Source organism: Dermacentor variabilis, chromosome 2 (assembly GCF_050947875.1).
Source record: "Dermacentor variabilis isolate Ectoservices chromosome 2, ASM5094787v1, whole genome shotgun sequence".
Classification (NCBI taxonomy): Eukaryota; Metazoa; Arthropoda; class Arachnida; order Ixodida; family Ixodidae; genus Dermacentor; species Dermacentor variabilis.
The window spans coordinates 238,663,712-238,687,590 of NC_134569.1; the positions used below are offsets into that span (position 1 = coordinate 238,663,712).

The following is a 23,879-nucleotide window of genomic DNA, read 5'->3' on the forward strand; positions in this document are numbered from 1 at the left end:
ACAAAGTAAACGCCCTCATCAGAAAATCCTACAAAATTGCGTTGGGCCTGTCCCCTTCCACATCCACAGTGAAACTGCTCAAAATGGGAGTTCACAACACGTTTGAAGAACTCGTGGAAGCGCACAACGTCGACCAACTGGAGAGACTAAAGCTAACAAAAACGGGAAGAGCCCTGCTCCAAGATCTGGGCTACCAAGTTGAGGATGAAAGGCACCTACCTCAGCGCATTCCCCACGAGATCAGAGACAAGCTACACATAAGTACCATTCCCAGAAACATGCATCCCGAGTACGACAAGGAAAGGAGACAGGCGAGAATACAGGCGCTCAAGCACATACTGGAACGCATCAACAGCAAAGAAGGAAAATGTGAGATACACGGACGCAGCTGCGTACAGAACAAACGACCAATTTGCAATCAGCGTGGTCGACGAGAAGGGCGAACAACTTACAGCCACATCTATACATGCCAGGGACGCGAGCACAGCGGAGGAGCTGGGCATAGCCCTGGCCATCGCAACGTGCAAGAAGACCCTGGTTACCGTGGTGACGGACTCGCAAGAAGCATGCAGGAGGTATGTGAACGGAAGGATCTGAAAGGCAGCACTTCAGGTCTTGACCAACACCGAGATAGAAGCAGCACAAATCCTCTGGACGCCGGAACACGAGTCTCTCGCGGGGAACCAGGCGGTGCACGCCGCGGCTCCAGATCATGCACGCCGAGCCATCTCCGACGCGCAGAGAACACGGACCAACGACCGCGACGTGGATGATGAACGGATATCCAAGAAGTACTCGGACATCCTGGCGCACTACAGGAAGCAGAGGCGTCGCTACCCGCCCGCGCATAAGACGATGAGTAGGGAGCAAGCGGTAACCTGGAGAAGACTCCAGGCTGGAACCTACCCGCATGGAACACTGCTGCACGCCATGTATCCGGGCGCCGACGGGCGAGACTGCAAGTTCTGCCCGCCGGACACGCCCAACACCTTGCGCCATATGGTGCTGGAGTGCAGAAATAACCGCGAAGTACCACCGCCATCATCACCACCAGGCGATAATATGCAGGCAGAAGCGGATATAGAGGAAGAATCGGAAGACCAATGGGAGGCTCTGCTGGTGACGCAAGACCCTGACAGCCAGCTACGGTTGGCGAGCAGGGCTCGGGCGGCGGCAGCGAGCCATGGCTACCTGGACTGAGGAGGCCACCCACCTTTGGGCTCAAGAAGCCTGGTCTAACAATAAGGTTTATTTCTCTCTCTCTCTCTCTGTTCTCTACCAGCGCGTCTCGGATTTCGCGGCAGTATCTCGAGTCTGTTGCTATCCATACAACATAAAAAAATCGGTGGAACCCTTCTCACGATGACTGTCAATGGTAATGGATACAGCATTGAATCAATATAACGACACAACGTGTTGCCACCGTCGAAACAATGTTATGAGGCGTGTACTGCACCGAGACTCCTCTTTCGCGCTTCCCTAAGAACACTCGGCGTCATCCAGCTGCGCCGCCGCGAAGGCTGTGCGTGGTCTCCGAAATGCATGGCGCGCCGGTGCGTGCGAACGCCAAGAAACATATAAAGGCCGGCCTACATGGAGCGAAAAACTGGCCTTAAAGTGACGAACTTCGCCCATCGGCGAACGCCCGTGCTCGGCGTCCAAAAATGTCACGCCCGGCGACCTTCGCCGCCGAAAGTGACGAGCGACCTCCCACTCACTTTCGGCGGCTGGTTGTGAGCCGGCGTGAGAGGTTCGGTGAAGAACGGCACAATGTACACGATGCCACATACTCTGTGACCCAAGTTGGCCTGACGGTTGGTTTCGAACCCTGTTCCCTAAGCACACCAGCCAGATGCGCTACCCATATTCGACCATGGATTACCCAGTGATGCAGGTAGGTGGGAAAACAGAGACATGCACAGACAGACAGACAGACAGACAGACAGACAGACAGACAGACAGACAGACAGACAGACAGACAGACAGACAGACAGACAGACAGACAGACAGACAGACAGACAGACAGACAGATAGACAGACAGACAGAAACACAGATAGATAGATAGATAGATAGATAGATAGATAGATAGATAGATAGATAGATAGATAGATAGATAGATAGATAGATAGATAGATATTATTATTATTATTTGCAGGACCTATGTAATCCATTGTGTCACACAAAAATTAATGTCATCAGCGTACATTAGACCTTCAGAGTGCTTAAAGGTTGTTGAGAAATCATTCACAAGTAAATTTACATAGAAACAGCTCCGTGGTGCTCCTGTTAGCTTAATTTGTGCCAAGGAGGTGAATCCTTTCATTACAATACAATTACGTCAGAACTCTTAATTGTTTAGGAAGATTTGCCTCTTGGCTCGTACCTGCCCGCCGCGGTTGCTTTGGCGCTGCGATGCTTAGCACGAGGTCGTGGCTTCGATTCCCGGCCACGCCAATAGCAATCTGATGGAATGCAAAAACGCTCGGCTGGAGGTGCATTGGGTGCACGTTAAAGAACCACAGGTGGTAAAATTAATCGGGAATCCTCCTCTGCGGCGTGCCTCATAAACGTATCGTGGTTCTGACGCGCGAAACACAACGTATTTAAGTTTCTACTTACTCTATACCTGTAAAATTTGTTCACGATAATCTCATTAATAGAGCGGATTTTCACGCATAATCGATAATTAGCGCTACCCTATTGCAGTACATTATACGGCACAAGGCGAAAGTTTGCAAAAGTTTTGTACCCACAAATGTTACAGGTCACGTGCCTGGCTCATGGGCTGCCTCTTGTTAGCGAGGAAGTCCGAAATCTGTTCAATCATGTGAACGAGCAGATCGCTGCTGGAAAAGCAGTGTTTCGAAAGGCTCTTTCTCGCATTCGTGCTTTCAAGGAACAGTTTCCGAAAGCACCTCTTCCAACTAAGCTGGGGAAACTGGCTCACAGCAGTCGAGCCACAGGCATTTTGCAGGCGTATACGTCAAAGCTAGCATCAATGGCTTTGCAGCATGACGAGAGCGCGGCGGTGAGAAACGCTCAAACTGGACTAGGAAAGGAGGGCCTGGAAGGAAGCCTGGCCTATATGTGTGTACATTTAGCATTTTTTGCTATTACGATTGAGAAGCTCGAAACTTGAGGCACGTCGCTCTCATTGCGGCAATACAAGAGCGACTCGGCACCATACCAAACAGACAGGTTGCCGAATGAGTATGCAAAAAGCTACCGTCAATCTTTGGAAAGAACACGTGGTGTTCAGTATTCAATAAAGTGTCAAATTCTCAGCGCCCAGCATTCCGTGATCCCAAAGGATGTGAAACCACTGAACGTCCTCTGAACGTTTAGACGTCTATGGACGTTGAGCACTCTCATTCGTTGTGTAAGCTGATATCGAGCGACAGAATCATGCCAGAACTACGATTTCATTATGAGGCACGTAGTAGTGGGGTACTCTGGAATGAGTTTGACCACGAGGGGTTTTTTAACCTGCACCGCATTTCCTACCCATCGAAATGCGGCCGCCGTGTCCGGGATTTGATCCCGCGACCTCGTGCTTAGCATCCCGAAACCATAGCACTAAGCAACCAGGGCGAGTGTTTTCTTTTCTTTTTTTGAGCATATCAGAGCATATCGCTGCATCTCATGTTTCTGCAAGAAAACAGACGATGTCGGCTCCGTAAAAGAAAACGGTGAGAAAATACAGGTTTAGACAACTTGGTTTACTTTCTTTTTTTTTTGCATTCGGAGAGAGAGAAGTAAAATTTATTGGAGGCATAAATTAGTGGTTGAGACCCTGGCAAAGGAGCTATCGTGGAGGCCATGTGACCACGACGAGGTTCGCCCACTCTGCCAGCATGACTTGTCATTCTGGGTCATCCGTGTTGATCCCATACTCCGAGGCCTCGAGCGTTAGAGCTTCCAGAAGAATCGTCCTGGGCGGGGAGTTGGATGAGCACCCCCAAAGTATGTGATCTAGGCTTGCGCTTAGTGATTCGCAGTGCCCGCAGTTAAGTTTCAGCTATTGCTTGGAAACTTCAGCGAAACTTTTGGGGCTTAGCACGGATCGAGTCTGTACCCGCCGTAATGTCGTGGCCTGCTCCCGGGAGAGAATCGTGCTCGGTAGCGGATACGCTCTGCGTAAATTCTTGTAGAATTACGCGAGTCGGTGATAGGTGAAGATGGGCTCAAGCAATCCGCCGTGATTGCTTAGTGGATATGGTGTTAGAATGCTGAGCACGAGGTCGCGGGATCGAATCCCGGCCACGGCGGCCGCATTCCGATGGGGGCGAATGCGAAAACACCCGTGTACCTAGATTTAGATGCAGGTAAAAGAACCTTAGGTGGTCGAAATTCCCGGCGTCCCCCACTACGGGGTGCCTCATAATCAGAAAGTGGTTTTGGCCCGTAAAACCCCATTATTTATTTTCTCTGTTCAAGCCGGTCATCCGGGGTCGAGCGATCCCACCTCCCGTTTATCTGCTACTCGGGCGGCTACGTTAGCTGCTTCGTTACCCGGCGTTTCCGGCATGAGTTGGCAACCACATCAGATCGATATTGTCCTGGGGTCTGAGAAGTCTGCCTGCAATGGGGCCGATTGTCTCGATAGTGTAGCTTCTTATGACCGCTTTAGAGTCTCACACAACGAACCTAATTACGAATATTCTTTATCTAGGAGCCTCTTCTCTTAGAAACTACCACAGGGATGTTTGCTTAGCTGCGGAGGAATTTGCAGCTGTTCCAGGAAAATTTTCTTAAGTTCTTCAAACGTTACCTTTTTATTTATTTCTTCCTGAAAATTTTCCCAAATTTAACAGTAACTGCAATTTCCTAATACCATCCAAAATCTTGGCTAATCCCTCGCAGGGGGTATGCGCCATCATAAAACGAAAACCAAACCAAGCATCGAATGCTAGCGTGTCCAATGAATCGTCTTGGACTTTACTCGCTTTAATTTATTCTCCAAAATTTTAATTTCTAAATGTGGTACTTTATGTAAAATCTGCCTGACTCTTGGTCAATCGCCGTGAGAGGGTGTATGCCAAAGACATTAAGGTAATCATCATCATCATCATCATCATCTTCATTCTACACCTACATCTACATTTACAAAGTAACCAACCAGCGACAATGTCCGTATCAGCTTCCACGGCTCCGAAGCAAGGTCAGAGGCCGCCAGACAACCTGCTTTACGTGTTCGTTATCAGTCGGCATGGCCAACGGACTCCCGTCATGCGCTGCCAGAACCTGCACAAGAACGAACCCGTCGACTACGGCCAGCTCACCGAGAAAGGTCGGGAGCAGACCTTTAGACTGGGCCAGTTCCTGCGGGACCGCTACAATATGTTTATGGAGGCTTCGGACAAGCCCGGCCAGGTACTGGCCACCCATGTCGGTTTGGATCGGTGCCGTGACAGCGTGAAAGAGACCCTGCGCGGCCTGGGCGTGCCTGCGGCAGCGACCAGCGCCGACCCGACGCGTTACGACGTGCCGTTTCTCGGCAGCGTGAACGACAACATGGAAAAGGCGCTTAAGGAGCCGGGTCGAGGAAACTTCGCCACGCTGGGAGACCTGGTCGCTTTCGTCGCCGAGAAGACGGGGGCGCCGTGGCAGAACAACGGGGACAAGTTCCTCGTCATGGACAGCCTGGTGACTCACGTGCTCAACGGGAACCCCGTGCCGGACTGGGCCAAGCCCATGTGGGACGACTTGCTGTGGGCGGACCAGAGGGTGTTTGTGCGGGCGCTCGTGGGTTACGAGCGGCCGTTCGCCGGTTACGTGCTGGGCCGGGTGCTGGACACCCTCACACTCAAGTTCGAGAAGCGCGCAGAGCGGCCCGACAAGGTGCACGTCTTCTCCATGTCAGACACGAGCGTGTTTTCGGTGCTGAAGCTCCTCGACGCATCGCATGATGGCCGACCGTGCTTTTGTGCCAGCGTGCTGATTGAGGTGTACAAGGACGGCCCCAAGGAGTGTGTGCGAGTCCTGTACCGTACCCAAGAAGACCCTTGCCTAGTTCCCACTGACAAGACAGAAAACCCGTGTGAACTGAGCAAGTTTCTGGAGTTTCTGCGTAGCGTTTTAAAAGCGCCTTAGCAGGAGATTGACTTGGAAAAGGGCTGCGACAGCTGTCTTGTGCGTCATCCTTTTTTGTCGGCACTGCGGTGTATAGAATTCGTACAAAAAAGTCCTCCGGCATTTGTGATCTGTTCAGCTGTATCTGCGTACTGTTTTCAGCTCACTGCGTTGTCGTATTGAAACTCAGGGGCCTGCAAAACACGTGCAGTAGTTGCCGACATGCATGGCATCTAACGAGTCACCGTGGCTTTACGTGCTGCTTACCTTTCGCAGAGAAATGCAGATAAGCAATTTCCATGATTAGCAGCACTTCCTGCAGCGTAAGTTGGTTATTCGATATCTAACTTTCTTCGGGCAGTGTTTACTTTTGTTATTATTTTACAATTCTCATTAAATCGATCTGCTCACTATATACATACCGATAATAACTGATTTCCGAGGAAAGGGGAGTCTAAAAAGAGAACGAGCTTGGTCTGCACAGTTTACTGAAAGTTTCGAAGTCACTCCACACTTCGCCGAAACTTTGTAAGTACCTAATACTGGCAGAATTTATGAACGCTCCACAAAACGTTAGTTAGGACTAGTTCATAAACATGGTAACAGATTAAGAAATTGTTGGCAGAAGCAGGAACGCGATGACAGGATAAGAAATAGCTAAAATGGAACGCTACACATTATGATCACTATGATCTCAGTTTCTTTTAAATAAAAGGGTAAATTTTTTTTAATATCACACGTGGATGCCAAGCAACACAGACAAGGATATCACTTTGTTTTTTGGTACTGCTCGTTTTGCTTGTATAAATACATGCTTCTTTTATCAATTGTGCATGCATATTAAATTGTAACCGTATAATATCATGATCCTGTAAAAGAAAGATAGTTGGAAGTCACTGCCCGTCTTGTCGCTTTTCTTGGGGCTCATACTTGCGCTGTTATTCAGTTACAATGACAATTCCGGTTTTTCATAGTTGAGAGACAATTGCGTTCACTATGAACTGTTTTAAATCTAGAGCTTATAAGAACAATCCCTGATTGAATTTCACAATGTTCTAAAACTTTATTTTGAATATGACCCCCTTGGCATTATTAGTCCTTACAAAAATGAAGCGCTCGGTTCCCCAATCATTATTATTTCGCGGCATTAAATGAGCCGCAGATTGACGCTCAGCATTAAAGATTTTCAAGAATATAGCGCAGCGTTTTTCTAACCTGTTCCATTCAGGGCTTCTTTTTTTGTAATCCCTCGATGATTTGTTCACTGTGTAATATAGATTATCCTGTTCCGTGGATATGCACAGCCACGCATACGTTATATGGTGTCCCATCTATCATACACCCATTAAAAAAAGTCGAAACGTTCTATGCGGATTAAGCCAATTGCACCTTATTAGTAGCAATCAGGAGAAGCTTAAAGTCTTTGTGTTTGTGGGATGTCGCGTCTGCTGAAGGACGAATCCCAACATAAAAACGTAACTGTTTATTCGATTAGCTATGGCAGCGGACGAGCATACCAACGTTACGTTCGTCTCGGTAGCGGAAGGAAAAAAAGCAACTCTTTCCAGTCGGGCAGCCTGTTATTGTAGCCACCGTGGGTGACGCATACCTCGAGTGACGCAGTGGTGACGCTGTTTTATCGGTAACGCAGTCCAGCATGTAGCCGTGTTACGCTGGTCCGGATGATGACAAGGCGGAGGCTGCGCGGAAATATTCTCAGTGTGTGTCGCCACATCACCTCTCGCCCCCCCCCCCCCCTCCGTGGAGTGGAGAGCCCTCAGGGTTTGTAAAAATCTGTGCAGCGTACCCGACGTCAATAGCGTGTAGTGACAGAAGCAGGCTGCGATGTCGGGGGTCGTGAAAATACCAGTGCACGCCTGTGGTTGCACTGGTATTTCCTGGATCGGCGGAATCGATGTAGGCCGGCTTCAGCCGGTCGATAGAGACGCAGACATCGTTCCCGTTAACGCGCAGGGTGAAGGTGTTGTCGTCGCGGCGGAGAACTGGGTAGGGTCCACTGTAAGGTGGCTGGAAAGGCCTGCGGACGGTGCCGTCGCGGAGAAAAGTGTGCATGCACGTTGCCAGATCCTTGAAGACGAAAGGGGCAGTCTTACAGTGGTGAGCTGCAGGTGACGGGCGGAAGGTAGCGATGGTGCGTCGGAGCCGGGCGATGAAATCGGTCGGATCTGACGTCGCGGTGATGGATGGCGGTGCAGCAAGCAATTCGCCTGGGAGACGGAGTGGTTTCCTATAGATGAGCTCTGCCGGTGCAGCAGAGCTCTGCTGGTGGTGCCGGTGTAGGTGGCGCGACAACCTAGGGCGACGGCTGGGATGGTTTCGAGCCAGGTCGAATCCGGGTGGCACATGATTGCTGCTTTGAACTGTCGATGAAAGTGCTCGATCATCCCTTTGGCGCAGGGGTGGTAGCTGGTGGTCCTCGAGAGCTCGAACCCGATCGTCAACCCGAGGAGCCTGAAAAGGTGCGATTCGAACTGTCGTGCGTGGTCGGTGGTGACGCGGCGAGGGGCCCTGAAGCGAGCAATCCAGCCGGCGAAGAAGACCAAGGCGACGTCTTCCGCGGTGATTCCCTCGAAGGGCCATGCCTCATGCCATCGAGTGTACCGATCGGTGGCGGTGAAGCAGTAGCGATAGGGTCCAGCTGGGGAAAAGAGCCCTATGATATCAAGGTGGACGTGTTGAAACCGACCAGAGGGCTGCGGCAATGTTCCAAATGGTGAAGTGACATGCCTGGTGCTGTTAGCGCGCTGGCATTGAATGCAGGAGTGCGCCCAGGTGCGGCAATGCCGCTGCATGGAGGGCCAGACATAGCGGTCCGCCACGAGGCTTGTAAAGGCACGTATGCCGGGATGGCTGAGAATATGCAGCTGGTTGAAGAGGCAACGGCGATGGGAAAGGGGCACGGAAGGCCTGCTTCGTGCTGTTGACATGTCACAGTAGATAGTCGCTGTCGGTACAGGTATGGGGACTTGTTGCAGCTGTAGTTAGGACCCGCCCTTAAGAAGTTCATGCAGTTCGACGTCCGTAGTCTGAGCCTTGGCGAGGACGTCGAACTATCAGCGAACAGCTGATAGCTGCCACACGTGAATGTGCGTTGGCGACCACGTTGTCCTTCCCGCTGACATGTTGGATGTCGGGGATAAACTGGGCAATGAACGAGAGCTGGTCCTGCTGGACCGGCGGGAGTTTGTCGTGGCGTTGAGAGAAGGCGTAGGTCAGAGGTTTAAGGTCGCTGTAGATAGTGCAGTGTTGTGCTTCGAGAATGTGGCGAAAGCGTTGAACTGCTTAGTATATCGGCAGAAGTTCTCTGTAGTAAGCTGGCGAACCCGACGGGGCGGGGGTCGTGGTTTCGTCGGTGGGATTGGCCGCAGAAGGGGTCGTTTTCCTAGGTGAGAGTTTCTTGGAGAAGAACGCCAAGGGATGCCAGGTGTTGTCTACGCGTTGCATAAGGGCGGCGCAGACGGCGAAGCTAGAGACGTCCGTGAAGAGCCCCAAAAAAGCGTCTGGCAAGGGGACGGGAGAGAAGTGTGGCGGTGCTAAGAGCAGATTTTCATTCTTCGAAAAGTTGCGTTAAAGCCGGTGTCCACCGTGATGGGTTGGTTTCCTCGTAGACCAGCCAAAACATCATGGAGGGGAGCCTGGTAGTCGGCTGCGTGTGGCAAGAATTGTCTGTAAATGTTCAGCATGCCGAGGAAACGGCGAAGGTCTTTAGCGGGTGCGGGTTGAGGGTAATTTTGCAGGTTTGAGATGCGTTGAGGCAAAGGTCGAGTTCTTTCTGATGAAACTTCATGGCCGAGAAATTTGGCGACTGAAGCGCCGAGCGTGCTCTTTGGGACATTGACGAGCAGGCCGTGGTCATCGAGGCATTGGAAAAGTAGACGAAGGTGCCTGTGGTGTGCGTCGGCGTTACGGGAAAAGACCAATATGCCATCAAGATAGACGAAGCAGAAGTTCAGGCCACGGACGACTTCGCCGATGAAGCGTTGAAAGGTTTGCCCAGCGTTCCTCAGGCCAAACAAAGCTCATGAAGGAAACTAGAACAAGCCGAAACGGGTAATGGTTTCAGTTTTCGTGACGTCGTCTGGATTGACGGGTATCTGCGTGTAGGCCTTCACCAAGTCTAGCACGGAGAAAACGTGGCAGCCATAATAAATGCGATGGGCGAAGTCCTGTATGTGGTGAACGGGGTACCTGTCCGGAATGGTGCGGGCGTTGAGGGCACGGTAGTCCCCACAGGGCCACCAGCCTTCGGTCTTCTTCAGGACAAGGTGAAGTGGCAAGGCCCATGGGCCGTCGGAGCGGCGGGCGATTCCCTCACGGAGCATGGCTTCGAACTTTGCTTTGGCTATGCACATGCGGTCCTGGGCAAGGCGACGGGCGCGGCAGAAAACCGGGGGGCCTGGGGTGGTCCAGATGTAGTGCACAGTGGTGGGCTGCACATCGCGCGGCAACCCGCTAGGGCGCGTCAAACCGAGAAATTCGGCGAGGATAGCGTGGTACGGTGAATGATTTCCAACACCGAGTACTTTGATGCTTGGTTGGTGGGTAGTCGTTCGCTGTCCTGGTGAAGAATGTCCCGTTGTCGCGTCGATGAGACGGTCGTGGCGGCAGTCCGGAGGGAGGTTGTAGTGCGCCAAGAAGTCTGAACCGATGAGTGGCTCGATGACGTCGGCGATGACGAAATTCCAATGAAGGCCACAGCGTAGGTTCTTAAGCTGGACGTGCAGGCGGAGCGAGCCGCAAGTTTTGATTGTGGACCGGTTTGCAGCGCTGGGCTCGAAAGACATAGGGGGACGGGTACCTTGAGGATGGGCTTGTGGGTAGCAGCAAATGTCTGAACCGCTGTCGACAAGAAACCGATGCTTTGTAATTTGGTCGGTGACGAAAATGCGATGGCCTCCAGGTTGGCAGCTCGAAGCAGTGTCTACGAGCTGCCGTTGGCGTTTCCTTTATGTTCCTCCTTTATGTACAGCGGAGCAGCGTGGTCGACATTGTCGTGCTCTGTCCCCGAAGCGTCGATGGTAGGAGCACCGGTCGTCGTCACCAGGCTGCTGCGACGGGGTGGTATTACGGTCACGGCTTTGCGATTGGCGCGTCGGCAAGTATTCATCCAGGCGTCGTTGAATGGTGCTAAGCTGTCGATTGATCTCATAGATACGGCGCGCAAGCTCTATGGTGTTCAGCGGTGCGGCGACAGCCTGGACGGTGGGCGACAACTGCAGCAAAGAGACCTCGATGACGCGATCAGCGATCCCGACAAGATGGCCAAGAGGTAGCGTAAGCTGAGCCTGCAGAATTACCTGGACGTGCGATGGAAGTCGTTGAAGCCAAAGTGCTCGCAGTAAGGAATCCTGGATTTCCATGATGCCCGCGAGAGCACGCATGTGGCGGAGGAGCTGCGAAGACTTGCGCTCGGCAAGTTCTGCGGACCGAAGTTGTCGCACCTTCTGGTCTTCCGAGAGTGACAGGCGACGGATGAGTTCAGTCTTGAGGTGTTCGTAAAGGTTGGCCGTTGGTGGGTTGGCAAGGATATCCCGGAGCTCGTTGGCGTATCGGGCATCGAGGTGGGCGACGACATAGTCGTAGCGGGTCCGGTCTTGCGTGATGTGCGCGAGGGAGAACTGGGCCTCGACTTCGGCGAACCATATCCCGGGCGAGTCGGCCCAAAACGGCGGAAGCTTGACAGCGATACGCCAGACGCCGTACAGGGCAGCGTGCGGGGTGCCGTCTGCCGGGGTTCTGACGTCCTCGGTGGAGCCGGCAGGATGCTGCTGCACGGAATCATTGAGTTGGCCGGGCCGTTCCTGAAGCTGTTGCTCTTGCTTCTGGATCACCTCCTGCTGCGTGTGAAGCTGCCTCTTGAGAAATTCCAGCTGTCGTTGAAGGGCGTCTTGCTCTTCCATGACGACGCGTTGTTGTGGGTTATCCGGGTCACCAGATGTGGGATGTCGCGTCTGCTGAAGGAGGAATCCCAACATAAAAACGTAACAACTGTTTATTCGATTAGCGATGGCAGCGGACGAGCATACCAACGCTACGCTCGTCTCGGTAGCGGAAGGAATAAGGCCACACTTCCGAGCCGGGCAGCCTGCTTTTGTAGCCACCGTCGGTGACGCATACCTCGTGTGACGCAGCGGTGGCACTGTCTTTTATCGGTTACGCAGTCCAGCGTGTAGCCGTGTTACGCTGGGCCGGATGACAACAAGGCGGAGGCTGCGCGGAAACATGCGCAGAGTGTGTCGCCACATGTTCTTCATAGAGTAGTTTGTAATAACGAATTGGACCAGCTTTCTGATTTTTGTAGTTGTCGAGGATATCTCCATATTGTAGAACTTAGAACACATCCGGAAACGTCAATTTGAGTTGTTTGTATCCTGCATGGCTCTCGTTGCTGCGAAATTTATATATGTAACTGGGGAGACCCCAAAAGCAACGAAACTTTTTTTTTACCAAGTTGGAAGGATAGTTATTACTTATTCGTGAGGATGAGCGCGCGTTCTACCCTATGGTCCCCATCAGTTGACAAACTAGCGTCATTGTGTCAATTTTTGTATGCTCACTGCATTGTTTTGTCTTAAGCCTCCGTCGGAGACTGTTAGTTTTGCGGTGACGGTCGTCAAAGAACAACGTGTGTGCACCAAGTTCCCTTATGTCTTGTGAAAATTTAAAGCGAATGGCTTTATTTGGCTCTATCTAGCTTTATTTGGCTGGTGGTCGAACTTTCACCGCCGATACAAAGGTGCCGATGGAAAAGGTACGTGACTCGTGCAAATGAGTTGCAAAGCGCGTTCGTCGTCTAACAAAATCCAGCTTTTTCTGACGCGCATGCTGCCGCACGAGAGCTTTGTAGCGTGACATTGAAGATTAGATACTGTAGTCAACAGCTCGGAGTACTGCCAACAACTCTCCTAATTCGGATTTGAAAATTCCCTAGATTTTCGTGGGGATTAAAAGACGTGGTTCAGTTTGTCAATATGTTTTCTGTAAGAATAATCTTTTGTTCGTGTTATATAGATTGTACGTTGTAAGAGTTGGGGTCGGGCATGTTAAAAGTGGTAGCTGCCCCATGCCCTTCTACGACTCGTTCACACCAAGGACGTTTTTGAAAGGAGGAACATGTTCTTATAGAGAACGAAGAGTACTGGCTTTACTTACATTATCTACATGAGGAGCAGAGAACGTTACGTCTCAGCAGTCTAGCATGACTCAATTGAAGCCCACCTGAGGAGCCGAAAAAGTCCCCTAAATCCCCTCTGTCCTTCCTACATCCCTAAGCCAGGAAAATCTGCCGTCATGCCTTCGCCCATTCGGAGCATCCAAAGCCGCCGAAGGACCCACGTTGAGGATGCGGGTGCGCAGAATCACTCCGGCACCTTTGTTCACTAAACACACAAAAAGGAAGGGAACCTCGTAGACAGGGAATGTCACGCTTGACTATAACAGGCACATATTGGTTCCTGAGATGACCCAGCAATTAGCAGGAGCGTGTGTCAAGCAAGCTTGGCGTGTAGCAATGGCCGCGAGGAAACAGCGTAGAACGCCCTTTTTCAGGAGCTTCTTGCTCCCATCGTCGGGCACGACGGCAGTGTACCATCCATCTATTGGCTCTATTCCTCTAACCTAACCCTCTATTCTCTAATAACCTAATAACCTCTAACCCTCTAATAACCCTCTATTCGCCAAATGTGTCTCGCCTTGGTGTCGCCGTTGGTCTGCCCGAGAGGGCGAATTGTCAGCTCCTCGAAAAAATTCCTCGCAGTTTAGGCAGAAGAGGCTGGAAAGTCACTTCCCCCGCTGGCCGATCGTAACAATGTTTTATAGCTGAAATTTATTTCTCAGTTCTTTTTAAGATGTTTAAATAATGAGCTCACTGCATTCGAAATGAAATGATGTCGCAGTGCCAATTGCTATGCTAAAGACACAGCCTCCTGCTTGAAGCTATTGTCACAGAAGAGCACGTCAGCACGTTTCTACTTTGCTTCTATTCATTGATTTATTTATTTCAGTACTCTGAGGGCACGAGTGCTTTCAATAGAATGATCTTTCTTTTTTGCTACACTAGGAGCTTCACATAAAAAGAGAGAGAGAGAGAGAGAAGGGTGGAAAGGCAGCGAGCTAGGTTAACTAGACTGTCCTGTTCGCCACCCTACACGCGGCTAGCGAGATAGGGGAGCGAAAGAGATAAATCACGTCACGGGTCACACACTAAGAATGTTGCCGCGTATCTGCAGTCGGGCACTCGCCTTCGTGTGCAGCTGAAGACCTCGTGTGGCTTTTATGATGAGCTGTTAGGCCAGGCTACCAACGCCTCGGCATCTGCGAAAGGCCGATCGCACAATTTACTCAAGTCACGCTGAAGAATTGTTTGTCGAAGTGTAAGCGGTGGCATAGCTATGCCACTGCTCAATTCGACAAACAACGACCACAACAAGAACAAGGTTAGCACGAGCTTGAATCTGGCCTGCCTCGAGGATTTCTCTTTCGAGTCTGCCTTTGGATCTGCTTTTAATCTCGGTTTTATTGAAAAGGGGCTTACAGCCACAATCCCTGCAGTGCGCAGGAAGGTGCGTGGAGTTGCTCAGGGCCTTTAAAAATGAAGAATGTTCTCTTAGCCTGTCATTTAGACAGCGCCCCATCTGCCCAATGTAAACTTATCCCACAGTCTACTGGTATCTTACATACCACTTCGGTAGCACAGGAGGCGAGCGGTTTCGTGTGTTTCCACAGGTCTTGTTCTTGTTGTGGCCGTTTTGCAAAGGCACTCAACCGAGAAAGCTTGAGAGGAGCTGTGAAGACGAGATCAACGCTGTGTTTTTTTCCCGATTCTTTTTAGGTCGTGTGAAATCGTTTTGTCTCTGAAAATTGCTTAGTTGCAATTGAGCGTCTTTCCTTTCCACGTCTCCTTTTTCCGCAACGCTTCTGCGCTACCCTTTGCAAAAATCATGTCAAACTAACTAGCCCAACAGCTTACAATTACATTAGAGAAACCGAGGTTAGCGTCGAATCGCTCTGCCTGCAGACGAGTGCAATCAAGGGCCCGCAGCACTGCGTTAACGCCGCAGTGCGTGAAAGTACAGGCTCTGTAAAGGTCGTTTTGTCGTTACTAGGCTTGGAAATGCTCCCGGGCATGAAGCCATGTATTTGTGTTTTCGCTAACACTTAGTAAACGCAAGCGCATACCGGTAACAGGCGTCAGTTGTTTTTCAAACGCTCCTGTTTTGAACAAATTAATACTGTGCAGTGAGAAACAAACTTTAGTGTATTTCGAAATGTAAACTAAAAAAGACGGCTGTATAATACTACAATTTACGAAACTCGTAACGTACAGGGGCGATCACGCTCCTCTCGAGCTCGAGCAGCGTACGGCGGAGCAAATGAACGGAACTTTAGCGTTGCTGTTTCACTAGGGACAAAGTACTCGTGCCTGAAGGAGTTTCACGTTTTTCTACTCGCGTTTCGAGTTGTTTCTTCGTAACTCGGTACTTCCCTTAAAATTTGTTTCTTCCATCCGCAGAGCTCGGCTCGATCGCTGTCGACAAGTGGAATCTTCTCGGTACGATTCAGTGTCATGCAAATGCAGTACGAGCTTCGTCTCAGGTCGTTACGCCTGTCTTGAAGTACATATTAAAGATACCTTAGCAGAGAACACTCGCTATGGCACGGTTTGAGCACTGCGGCACGCTGTATATGTGATTACTATTCCCTTTTTTCCACATCGGCGCGTCCATGCACACCGCCAGACCGAACCGCCGGAGAGCGTCGCAGATTTCTATCACCGGGTGACTGATTTAGAGGAGGGCCGCGTGGCGCCGCCTGCGTCGTTGGAATGACCGAATACAGACGGAATTTGCATTCCGATGCCACCGAACTCATTTTGGTCCTTCCTGTGCACCTCCGGTCCACTGTCCTCCAGCAGCTCCACGACGCGCCTACTGCTGGACATCTCGGCGTTACCTGCACATACGACTGAGCCCAAGGCCGTTTCTTCTCACCCGATCTTTAATATTTCTCTGCGCCGATATGTCATCACTTGCGACCTGCGCCGACGCCGCAAGCCCCCTTCAGTGCCTTCCTCTGGGCTTCTGCATACGATCGACGTTCCTACCAAACCTTGTTTTCGTGTGGGACTTGATCTACTTGGCCCTTTCCCAACATCAACCGCCGGCAACAAGTGGGTTGCCGGATTACGACCGATTATGGCACCCACTGCGCAATTACACGAGTCCTGCCCACTAACTGCGCCACGTACGTTGCGGATTTCCTCCAGCACAGTGTTATACTGCACCACGGCGCTCCTAGCCTATCGCAGACGCTACTTGTCAATAGCAATCGATGACATCCTTCGCTGATGCTCTACTGCACACCAAGCCGTTACTGCTTACCATCGCCAGACAAACGGCCTTACCGAACACCTCAACAGAACACTCGTGCGATATGTACTGTTAGATACGGACCATTTCTCAGCATCGGTTAAGTTCTCCGAGTACAGCCTCTCGTCGACGTTTTCCAGTTATGGTGCGCAGGTGCGTGTCGACCGTGCTACCGGACCCGCCAGACAGGCTGGCCCTCGTGTGTCGCGCAGGGAGATTTTGTCTCCCCCCCCCCCTGAGTGAAGCTTCCCGAAAGTGTACATGAAGGTCAGCACGTTTCGAGGTAGTTGACCTCAGTCCCGAGAAAAGCTGCTTTGCAGCACTGAAAGGTCGTCCTCGGACGACCAGGCGAGGGGGCAAAGCAGAACGGATGCGGCCATCGGAGGGTAGAGCCTAGGGAGTTCCCCATTCGCCGAACATTGCGTCACTTGCACGGGCCCTACGATTGGAGGAAAATGAACACTTTTACGGGCTTGCCGATTGGATGAAAATGACACCTGCACGGGCTCGACGACTGGCTGAAAGTGACGTGATCCCGATGGATTGAAGGGGATATAAGCCAGAGAAAGGGAGAGACGTTATTCTTGCCGCGGGCCGCAGCGCACGATTTGCTGCCGGCAGTCGATGACTTTTTACTAGGGGTGTGCGAATTTAAAAATTTTCGAATACGAATCGAATACGAATTTCTAGCTTCGAATGTCGAATCGAGTATCGAGTAATCAAAAACAGACACTTCTTTCAATAATAAACTTTTATTTCACCATATATTTATGTTACAAATAATGTATTATTAGAACGAATTATGTGATTGCACAAAAATATCAATATCTGCAAAACAGTTACTCCTATGACAGACTACTCAGACTAGCTTTTCAAATCACAAATGTATTGCACGCAAAATTCTGCAGTTTAAGACAAGTGCCAACAAACTTGAAAAGTTGCCATGCAGAAAATGAGTTGTTCTCCGTGGTCAAGAAGCAGACGCTCCCTTTTAGCAGACACAACTTCCACTGCCACATAGAATGCTATTTCAATTGGTACCGAAGTGGCTCGTATTGCCAAGTATTTAAGACAGAGCTTGGCTAGACTAGGGTACCTGAAGGAGCCCACAGTTTGCCACCAGCTACATGGATCACTGTCACCTCGAAATACGCAGCGATTTCCCATTCTGATGAAGAAAGCTTTCTATTTTCCGTTTGGCTACTTGCAAGATCATCAAAGAATCCCAAACATCACAGGAGCTAGGGCTGCGCATACTGTTTTGGCTCTTGCTTTGTGCTTCTGGGCATTCGTATCCCCAGTAGGACATAAGGCCAGATATTGAAGCACCAGATCATTTAACCACATTGTCTTCTGATTGTTGGTTTTGAATCTTGTGGACTTGAAATATGGGCTCAAAAACATGGTCAAGCATGCTTCCTTGTCCTCTGCATACAAAGGGAATCGTCCTTTGATGAAACTATTGCAGCCCAAGAGCAGAATAGCTCGACGGGTTAGGGAAGTACAACAATTCAGCTTTGACGTCGTACATCGCCCGGGACAGAAACATTAAGATGCCGATGCCTTATCTCGACTCCGCGTGCCGCATGAAACCCAAACTAGAAATATAAACCTGTTACAGCTTAAGAAAGGTACACAGGAGATGAAAGTAAAGAATGGCAAATCATACGTCTCGGAGACCGAAGTGCCAACAGTCCTGAAGCTTTACCACGCTAGTCCAGAGTCAGGAGGACACGACAGATTCTGGAAGACATACCACAAAATATCCCAGCGGTTCACTTGGAAAAACACGAAAGAAGGCGTCATAAATTATGTGAAAACTTGTCACCAGTGTCAGCTTGTTAAAGCCAAGTACACGCCTAGAGGCAACAGCTAGGATGGTATTGCCAGAGTAATGCGATATCCCCTTCAAGGCTGTGCATCTTGATTTCGCTGAAAATCAAAAAGAATGAGGAGGGAGTCAAGAGGACGCAAGTATTCCTTGTCGCCGTGGACGAGTGCACGCGTTTTGTCGCGGCCAAAGCTGGGAAGGAGGACGCAAACTGCGATATATCACTGCTGGAACGAGAACTCTTCAAGAACGTCAGAGTTGCCATTGCAGACAATGGCCCAGCCTTTAAAAGCAAAAAACTGCGATTTTGGGCTGAGAAAAGAAACATCATCCATCGCTTCCCAGCACCTTACCATCCGGAAGCGAATTCCACTTTGGGCTGAGAAAAGAAACATCACCCTTCGCTTTCCAGCACTTTACCGTCCGGAAGCGAATTCGCTTGCAGAGCGAATAATAGGGGACCTAAACATGATACCCCGAATTCAAAGGCGACTGGAAATGTGCCTTGCAAGCCGCTGTTGCACATCACAACAGATAATATACAGCAGGGCTGGGATGCAGCCCACATTTTGCGGCATTTGGCACGAGATATTAGCTACCAGCGGACCACGAATTGGGCATAGTAAAAGATATTGATCTAAAAGAACATCCCAAGACTTATCAGTGACAAAAATCAAGAGCGACAATGAAAAGAATTTTGACCGCAGGCACTGCTCAAAGATGCCCTAGATTTAACCAGACTCGTGGATTCTGGTCCGAAATGGACTTGATTCGAAAACGCCGTTTACAGGACCTTACTACGTCGTCAAGACAGCTAGACAGCAAGGACTGCTGAAGACAATATACTACCAAGGACCCAGTGAAAAAGTTAAAAAGGCTTCAATTGGAAATGTGCTACCGTATTATCATTTTGGGGGCCAGCAACGCCGATTGGGAGTGTGTGGCGATCCAGATCGCCAGTGGGGCAATGATAGAGAGAGAAGAAGAGGACAGGTTAGCCCGAGAAATGTAGCAATAAATTGTATCTACCTGCAGTACCCTAGTGATATATTTACATAGAAGTCTCCCAGATAATATTTAATACGGGGCAGGATTTCTAATCCATTAAGACATAGCGGGTAACATTGACGAATTCTAGAGCACTAATGAGAGGGTAGCAGTAGTCGTAATGAAACTTCATAAGATGTATAGATTAAAGGTAGTACAAGCTGACGCTTCAACATCCAGTCACGATGATGACGGAGTAGATCAGTTCTATGAAGATGTTGAATTAGCGATGAGAAAAGTGCAAACTCAGTATACCCGTAGCAATGGGCGGCCTTAATGCAACAGTTGGGAAAAGCAGGATATTGCTTGCTATTGAAGAAGCAATTGGCAACTACGGCATCGATTCTAGGAATGCTAGAGGACAGATGTTGGTAGAATTCGCGGAAAGGAATAAGCTGCGAACAATGAACACCTTTTTCAGGAAGCGCAGCAACATAAAGTCCACCTGGAAAAGCCCTAATGGTGAAACAAGACATGAAATGGATTTCATACTTTTTGCCCATCTCAGCTTAGTGCAGGATGGAGAAGTGATAGGTACGGTAAAGTGCAGTGATCACAGGTTAGTGAGAGCTAGAATTCACGTGAATTTGAAGAGAGAAGAGGTTAAATTGGCCAACAAAGAAAAAAACAGGTCAACCTAGAGGCAGTATGGGTAAAAGCAGACAAATTCAGGCTGGTACTTGCAGACAAATGTGCAACCTTAGAACAGAGAAATGAAGATGACATAGAGGTAATGAATGAAACCATAACTAGGCTGGCTTCAGAGGCAGCAATTGAAATGGGAGGCAAGGCACCAAAGCTCTCCCAAGTAACAAAGGACCTAATAGAGAAACGACAAAGAATGAAAGTGTCCAACTCAAGAGAGAATTTGCGGAGCTGCCCAAACTGATCAACAAGGCAAAAATAAGTGGTATTTGAAATTATAACGTAAGAAAGACTGAAGAAGCCGTAAGAAATAGACGCAGCCTGAAATCAGTGAGCAAGAAACTTGGCATAGGACAAACCAAGATGTGTGCACTGAAAGATAAGCAGGGTAATATCATCAGCAATATCGAAGGTATAGTAAAACAGCGGGAGAATTCTATACTGACCTGTACAGTACCCAGAGGACTCCATTCGAAACAGTAATGAACAGGATACAGGAACTCCTACTATATTGTCAGATAGGGTCAGATGATGGTGCGGGAAGGAGCGAAGGAAAAGGACGCGCTAGAGGGACGAGGGTGGTAATCAGCAGAATAGCGCGTTGGAGAAGTCCAGCGGCTGCGGCAGTGGCAAGCGAAATGTGCAATGCACCGGCAGGTAAAACATATCGGCTTGTCGTCCACGGTTCGCCATTCGGAGGGATTACGCTATCCATAAGAGAAGTAAGAAGAGCGGGGTGGGGACGTCCATGGAGAAGGAGGTTCCGAGCGTACGGAACGAATGGATTGCAAGCCGACGTTGGACAACACTTGACGGAAGATGGCCTGGATCAAGGAGATTGTCTCCGGTGAATGAGCAGGTGACGGAAATTAAGGGGCCGCCGGTTGTGCTGCTTCGACCTCACGACGAATGATGCGGGTCAAGTTGTCACATCACGACGGCTGGTGGAAGAGGTCGTCACAAGATGACGTAGCAGCTGTGTTGGGAAGTCGCGTGATGTGCTGGGATACCCGGCGACTTTTAGCATGCTCGAGACGGCGGCACTCCCTGAGGATCGTATCCATGCTGGTGACGTTCGTAAACATCAGTAAATTGAAGGCGTCGTCAGAAATGCCTTTGAGGGCGTGATTAACCTTATCGCCAAGACGTCGAGAATGTACGACACGTAGGACTCGGTGGTCGTCTGTACACGTGTGGCAAGGGCTTTCTTGGCGCTGACTTGGCGACCGAACGGATTGCCAAAAAGGTCGCGGAGCTTCTCCTTGAAGAGATCCCAGCTAGAGATCTCCTCTTCGTGAGTCTGGAATCATGCCAGTGGAGCTCCGTCGAAGTAGAAAAGAACGTTCGCAAGCATAATAGTCGGATTCCACCTGTGGCTAGTGCTGACACGTTCGTATAAGCGAAGCCAGTCGTCAACATCAGGACTGCCGACTCCGGTGAAAATATCAGGATCCCGAGGGAGGGAAAAGGCGACGTAGGTCGGGGCTGCAGGCGGAGACGCTTGCGTAGATGAAGTGCCGCCAGCAGGAGCCGATGTTGCACTGTCGCCGTTGCGACCGCTGAGAATCTCCTTGACGGGTACGGGGAACGTCTGCCTCCACCAAATTAATGTTACGTGTAGCTGATTTATCTACGGAGGAGCTAACGGAGGCCGAAATGGCGACGCTATGTCAAACGGAGACACACGTCATCTTCTTCCTCCTCAGTGCAGCAACACTGTGGCGGCTGTTCCGCATGAATATCTAGCGATGAGGCCAGAAGGGCCTTGCAAGACATGAAACGGAGATGAGCGGCAGGAGAATATGGAAAAGTCGATTTAATGAAAGATGGAGGTGACTTAATGCTTAGAAAACTGGCGACTCTATATGCGAAGTGTCTATCGACTGCAAGGGTCCCAGAAAACTGGAAAATTGCAAACATAATACTAATCCACAAAAAGGGAGACCTTAAAGATTGCAAAAGTATTGGCCCATTAGCTTACTTCTAGTATTACATAAATATTCCTTGGTAAAATAACATCCTTGTTGTAACGAACTTGTTCAAGTACCATCTAATAATTATGTTTTATAAATTACTTGTGAGCGGAGGAAGCGGGCGGAAAGGGTGGAAAACGTTTAATTGGGCAGATTTACAAAGCACGGTCACATTGTACAAGGCTGAAAAACCCCGGCTCTCCGCTCTTCTTCGGAAAAACGTCCAACGGCTCTCAGGGTTGCTTGACCTGGTTTCCGAATACAGCTATGTTAAGAGCTGAAGCTCACATCCCACCCCACCTATAAGTCCAAGTCCACTTGGAAAAGAGGGCTTAAAGTTTGCCGTCAAGCAGGCGACTGACCAGTTGTCTGTCCGAAGATGGAACCGTCGTCCAAGTAGGTAATGTCGAAACTTCATTGTAATGGCCCAATGCACGGCCAAAGCTTCCCAAACCTTGCTGTGCAGTTTACGCTCAGGTTCTGTGAGCAATCGGCTGTCATACTCGATCACAGTCTCCTTGCCGTTTTTCTTTTGGGTGAGCACTGCCCCAAGGGCTGTAGCAGATGCGTCTGTGGCGACTGTCGTAGGTGCATCAGCGTCAAAATGGTCCAGTATTAGCGCTGATGTCAGTGCAGAGCGAATAGTGTCAAAGGCCTTCTGGCACTCAGGTGTCCACTCAGGTGTCGAACACAACAGTGCTAATGGCGGCTTGGAGAGGTGCAGCAATCTTCGAAAAGTTACGTATGAAGCGTCTGTAGAAATTGGCTGTTTGGAGCCAGGAGAGCGCCTGTTTTGACGCTTTTGGCACTAGTATTCGCAGGAGTGCTTCAATTTTTGAGGGGTCTGGTTGCTTGCCTTGTTCCGTGATCAGATATCCGAGAAACTTCACCGAAGAAATAGCAAACCTGCACTTCTTCAGGGAAAACTTGAAGCCGGCCCGCTGCAGGAGAGTCAAAGTCTCGTCCAGAAGATCTAGGAACTCGGACAAGGTGTTGGCGATGATGATGTCATCCAGGTATGTGCGTACACCTGATGTGGACTGTCGAGGCTTTAGCTGAGAAAAGGTTTGGTGCGTCGCCTTTTGAAAGGTGGAAGGTGCGTTCTTCAACCCAAAAGGCATTCGACTCCATTTGAAAGTACCCTGGTGCGTGATGAATGTGGTTTTCTCGTGACCTTCCTCTTTCACTCTGATTTGCCAGTATGCACAACACAAATCCAAGACCGCAAACAAGGAGTTTCCAGCAAGGTCATCAAAAATGTCATCGGCCCGTGGAAGTGGCTGCAAGACATTCACTGTCATTTGGTGCAGAGGTATATATAATTCACGCACAGCCTCTTTTTGTCGTTTTGCGTCGCTACCACTGCTGGGAAGCCCCATGGGCCATAGGATGGTCGGATGATGTCACTCTCAAGCAGAGTCGCTGTCTGACGCTCGAGAAATTGTCTATCACTGGCTGTGTAACGGTACGGCTGTCGACCGTAGGGTTTGGTGTCAGGCAGCAGCTTGATCTCGTGTTCGATGCCTTCATAGAGACCGATGTCTTCAGGGCTGGTGCTGGAAATACCAGCATGTCGTTGTACAATGTGCTTCACGGCTGCTTGTTCTTCGGTATTGAGCTGAGCTCCGAGGCAGATGTCAGTCAGGGGATCGTCAGGGACGTTATCAAGTGGGTCTGAAGGTAACGGGCTGGAGGAGCTTGGCTGGAGTGGGCTTGTGGGGCATGTGGTTTCCAGTTGAACTAGGGCTGCCTTGTTGAGCTGGCTCCACAAGGGTTCATTCTCGTCCAGCTCGTGCTCGAATTGAAGCGGCTCTGCCGTGGGCTGCAAGGGATCAAAACGTGACAATGCAGATGTTGTCAAAATTACTGCATTTGACATTCTTGGCAATAGTTCCTATTTGCACTGTACGACAACGTTGGTA

At 50.0% G+C, this 23,879-nt stretch overlaps 1 protein-coding gene across 1 annotated transcript; it reads left to right on the forward strand.

Annotated features, from left to right (window-relative positions):
- Positions 1-5,170: 5,170 nt before the first annotated feature.
- On the forward strand, positions 5,171-6,209 carry LOC142571229 (prostatic acid phosphatase-like). Its single transcript, XM_075679493.1, has one exon. It carries the CDS (start codon positions 5,231-5,233, stop codon positions 6,092-6,094), a length of 864 nt encoding a protein of 287 aa, XP_075535608.1. The 5' UTR covers positions 5,171-5,230; the 3' UTR covers positions 6,095-6,209.
- The last annotated feature ends 17,670 nt before the right edge of the window (positions 6,210-23,879 follow it).

What these genes read in the sequence shown, in the direction of transcription:
- LOC142571229 (XM_075679493.1), top strand. Translation starts at nt 5,231, where the DNA reads ATGCGCTGCCAGAACCTGCACAAGAACGAACCCGTCGACTACGGCCAG.